General features: G+C 29.6%; 1 protein-coding gene across 3 annotated transcripts; it reads left to right on the top strand.

The window, feature by feature from the left end:
* The first annotated feature begins 272 nt into the window (after positions 1-272).
* Positions 273-4,055, top strand: LOC108743803 (cytoplasmic dynein 1 intermediate chain-like). 3 transcript variants are annotated; one of them, XM_018479397.2, is made up of 5 exons: positions 273-606; positions 887-1,193; positions 1,269-1,399; positions 1,834-1,863; positions 2,212-2,637. In XM_018479397.2, exons 2-5 carry the CDS (start codon positions 895-897, stop codon positions 2,319-2,321), a joined length of 570 nt encoding a protein of 189 aa, XP_018334899.1. In that variant the 5' UTR covers positions 273-606; positions 887-894; the 3' UTR covers positions 2,322-2,637. The 3 variants fall into 3 exon arrangements, with proteins under 3 accessions (XP_018334899.1, XP_018334900.1, XP_018334901.1); XM_018479398.2 differs by having other exon boundaries at positions 279-606; positions 885-1,193; positions 2,245-2,635; XM_018479399.1 differs by lacking the exons at positions 1,834-1,863; positions 2,212-2,637 and adding an exon at positions 2,795-4,055 and having other exon boundaries at positions 285-606; positions 885-1,193.
* The last annotated feature ends 6 nt before the right edge of the window (positions 4,056-4,061 follow it).

Raw genomic sequence — 4,061 nt, forward strand, 5'->3', positions numbered from 1 at the left:
AATTTTATGGAAGATCAATTTCTTTCATCTCTCCATATTAAGTTCATAATAGAAAAATTGTTTCTGTGAAAGCTGTCGATTCGGCATACAATATCCGTTAAAAAGAATAAAATATCACTCAATTACTGTAATTGTTAAAACTATCTACTTTTCGACCATGAAACAAAATTTATAGAAATCATGAAAACGTGACAGTAACTGATATAATGAATATAGTGATGAGTTGCTGGAACGTTTTAAGAAAACCGGAACTTCTTGGCCGGAACCGTGTAAGAGATAATAAACGTTAAAAAAATTACACGGCATTGGGGTTAACAATATTTTAAATTTTAATGTGTGAAGAATGTAATGAATGCGATAACAACTACTACTGCAATAATTTGAAAAAATTGCTGGTATAGGCGATCACAAATTAGTAATAGGGCAATAGTGACATTATTATATGGACATTATTGAATATTGATATTACGTCACCAGTGTATTAAAAATGGTGGCTGTGTTGTCGGGCGTTGTAATGTAGTAAAAGTGTGATGTTTTATAGCCGGTAGTTTTTTTATATTTTTAAGAAATAACTTTTTGGAATACTCATATTTTTGTCTAAATAGAGTAAGTATTTTATATTTTAGCTTATAACTTTACAACATAAATAATGTTACAAAATGACACTGCATGTATGGATGTACCTATTAGTGTGCAGGATGTTTGTTGGTGTACATTAACTGAATACAAAAAAGAAAGTATTTCTTATATAGTCTTAAGGAATTTGATTTAATATTGTTTGTTAATAATTTTCTTGAGATAGTGTAGTTTTGTACGACCATCGTGTTGACATTGACATTGATTTTACTTGTGACTAAGAACGAACCTGTGTATTGTCGTTCCAGAGAAGTTTCAATGATGTCAGATCGGAGAGCTGAATTAGAACGCAAAAAGGCGAAATTGCAGGCGCTACGAGAAGAAAAAGACAGAAGAAGACGGGAAAAAGAACTGAAAGATGTCGAAGAAGCAACCACTCGTACATTAATTGGAGGGGGTGGAGATAGGAAGGAACTTGATGAAATGCTTACATCTTTGGGTGTTGCACCTGTCTCTGATGTATTATCTAGCATTTCTAGTGCAAATTCTCTTACACCTGATACTAGTCGAAATCATACCCCTGATACATCCTTACAACCAAACAGTTTACCCAACAAGTAAGAATCCTGGAATTTCTATAAATAATAAATTTGTATCTATATAGTTGCATATTAAACATACTTTATTTTTAGTGTAAATGTTGTGAAAAGACGAGTTCCTCAGTTATGTGTCGTATCTGTTCAGTCTACAAATATTCCCCCAAAAGAAACTGTACTCTACACCAAACAAACTCAAACAACTACCAGTGGCCATGAAAGGGATGGTGAGTCCAATATTTTTCATATGTTAATAGCTAATATCTCTAAGAAATAAAATTTACAAAAATCCTTTTAAACATACATATGTATATGTATACTAAAACCTACCTACTGTCTTTATAGCAGGAAAAGAAAAATTATACACAAGATATGACTAAATAAAAAAACAATAAAATAAAATAAATATTGCTGTTGAGGATTTGCACTTTTGACTATAAAATAATGCTTTTAGTAAAGAACAATATCAGCAATATCGCGATTTTGAACTTATTAATTCATCAGCACATAAAACGTGGTATTACTGACCAAGTTTTTAGATGATTGAATTTTTCTCTTGTTTTACTAATTGAAGGGAATTAAAATTGATTAATGTTTTTATTGAGATACATACTTTTATAATAACTTAATAACTTTTTCTTGTTTATACTTTTGCTGCAAGACTATTGTGGCTATTCTTTTGGAAGAAGAAGTAAGTAAAAAGAAAGTCTTGTTATATGTTTATATTGTGTGTGTACATAGGAATTACCAGTAAGACAATTTACTAAAATCAGCGTTAAGAATTTCGTTTTTACGATTAGTTTTATTATATTTTTCGTTTTATTTAATATATGTGTATATTCTGGAAATCTGTCTATAGAAAACACTAATGAAGAATTAATTAAATAATTAAATTAATTATTATCAGATTTTTTTTCTAAAGAGAAATTCAATCATTTCAAGAGTTTCATTTGCCAACATTTGTTTAATCGTTGGGTAGCCCATAATGAAACTCTTGATAATTATTTCTATTCGTAATATTGTATTTGATGCTAACAAGGAATGTCTTCTTCATCCTCTTCCCCACTTAAAGATTATATGGAGGATTGGTGGAGACCTCGTAAAGGTATACGTATATACATAAAGAAAGGTCAATGTAAAACTGTTTGACATAATGCATGAACAAACCAACTTTTATTAGGAAAAGTATTTGGATACATCGAAAATTATATTATAGTCACTCGAGAATAAAAACGCATGTAATATACAGTACAAATACAAAACAATTTTCAACGTATGTATTTTGTAAAAATGCACTTGACACAGTTTGTCTATTTAGCCTATAAATTGTCATTATATGTTTTATTTGTGTGCACAAGAAACGTAGTTAGCATCCACGCTCTTAATAGGATAAAAATCGTTTTATCGTAAAGTTAAAAGCAGCATTCCAGATGTTTCTTAAGTTTTTTTATTTAATCTATTTTTTTTTATTATTNATAATTTTATCAAAAATTTAAAAGAGAACGTTTTAAATATCATTTCTGATTAATAGTAAGGTAATTCATCAAAACATTATAAGTTTATTACATACAAAATGGTATGTTCTACATTTTATTAATTTTTTTTATTCATTCCTTTCCTAGCTCACGCAACCGACTATTACGGTAAGTCGTGCTTTTAACATTTAATTATGCTTTTAGCATTCCCAATCACATCCTTTCACAATCCTGTGCTTTCCCTTTTTATTTTCTTTATTTAATTTTTGGTAACGAGTCCAATCATTATTTTATTTTTTCTTAATACGTTTTCATCACAGATATAAATTTGCTTTTGCTTATAAGTCACTCAAACACGTTGGGCATTTCTTATTTTATTATAGAATCGTCAATTTTATTTATTCCTTTTATTGCCTTTTAAATTATGAAATTAAAGAGGTTGTATTTGTTTTACACTTTATGTGATTTTTTTTTTAATATAAAAGTTTGACAAGGTTAGGCAACACATTATTCGTTTGTTTATTTTTCGAAGCAGAACACCTTGTATTCTCAAAATTATTGAGAAATTGCGTTTACAGCATCGACATAGTTTATACAAGCCAGTCGAACAGGTACACACAGTTAGTGAAAATACGATATAAGTTACCCCCGAAATTTATGCGTTACATGGTCATAGTCAAATAGGATGAACAGAAGTCATAACTAACATTTTCTGGTGTATAGCATATGCTTCGTCTTATTTGCCTATTTATAATATAATGCAGTACGAAAGACAGAATAAGTTCCGTATGTTGTAGGGTAATGGTTGGTCCTCACGCAATCTCTCAATAATATACGTACATACTGAAATACCTAGTAGTTTAATATCTTCTTTTGTTTGAATTCGTCCAGTTTTGTTAATTTATGTCGACTTTTTAATTAACAAACTTCTAAAAGGGAAAAGCGCAGATTTGCTTTTAAATATCTATGTCAGTGGCGGATCCAGAAGAGGTGTGGAAATGACCCTCTCCCCTCCCTACAAGAGCTAGAGGTCTAGGACTGGTGGTTTAATACTTCAGTGATATTAAAAATTTTGTGTTGTTGAGAAATCGAATTAGGAACTTTTCCTCTGGGTACCAGAAAAAACTATAAAAATAAATAAAATACTGTCCATATTTTTGATAAAATGTTGACGCCTCCCAACAAATATTTCTGGAACCGCCTCTGTATATATACCTGTTTGATTAATTAAATTACGAAAATATTGAGAAAATTATAACCAACGTTAATTTTAGAAGCGATTTAATAAATATACAAGGGGCGTAGTTAAATGCATGTAGTATTTCCGTGTAATAACAGAAGTATTAAGCTTCACTAACCGCATGAGAGATATTGTAGACTCGTAATTTTCTTTTTTTTTTTTAGTATTAATATT

The sequence above is a fragment of the Agrilus planipennis genome, unplaced genomic scaffold (assembly GCF_000699045.2).
Source record: "Agrilus planipennis isolate EAB-ADULT unplaced genomic scaffold, Apla_2.0 scaffold2032, whole genome shotgun sequence".
NCBI classification, from domain to species: Eukaryota; Metazoa; Arthropoda; class Insecta; order Coleoptera; family Buprestidae; genus Agrilus; species Agrilus planipennis.

What these genes read in the sequence shown, in the direction of transcription:
- LOC108743803 (XM_018479397.2), top strand. Translation starts at nt 895, where the DNA reads ATGATGTCAGATCGGAGAGCTGAATTAGAACGCAAAAAGGCGAAATTG. An exon ending in CCAAACAGTTTACCCAACAA is followed by an intron (nt 1,194 to 1,268) that starts GTAAGAATCCTG and finishes CTTTATTTTTAG; the next exon opens with TGTAAATGTTGTGAAAAGAC. An exon ending in CTATTCTTTTGGAAGAAGAA is followed by an intron (nt 1,864 to 2,211) that starts GTAAGTAAAAAG and finishes GATGCTAACAAG; the next exon opens with GAATGTCTTCTTCATCCTCT.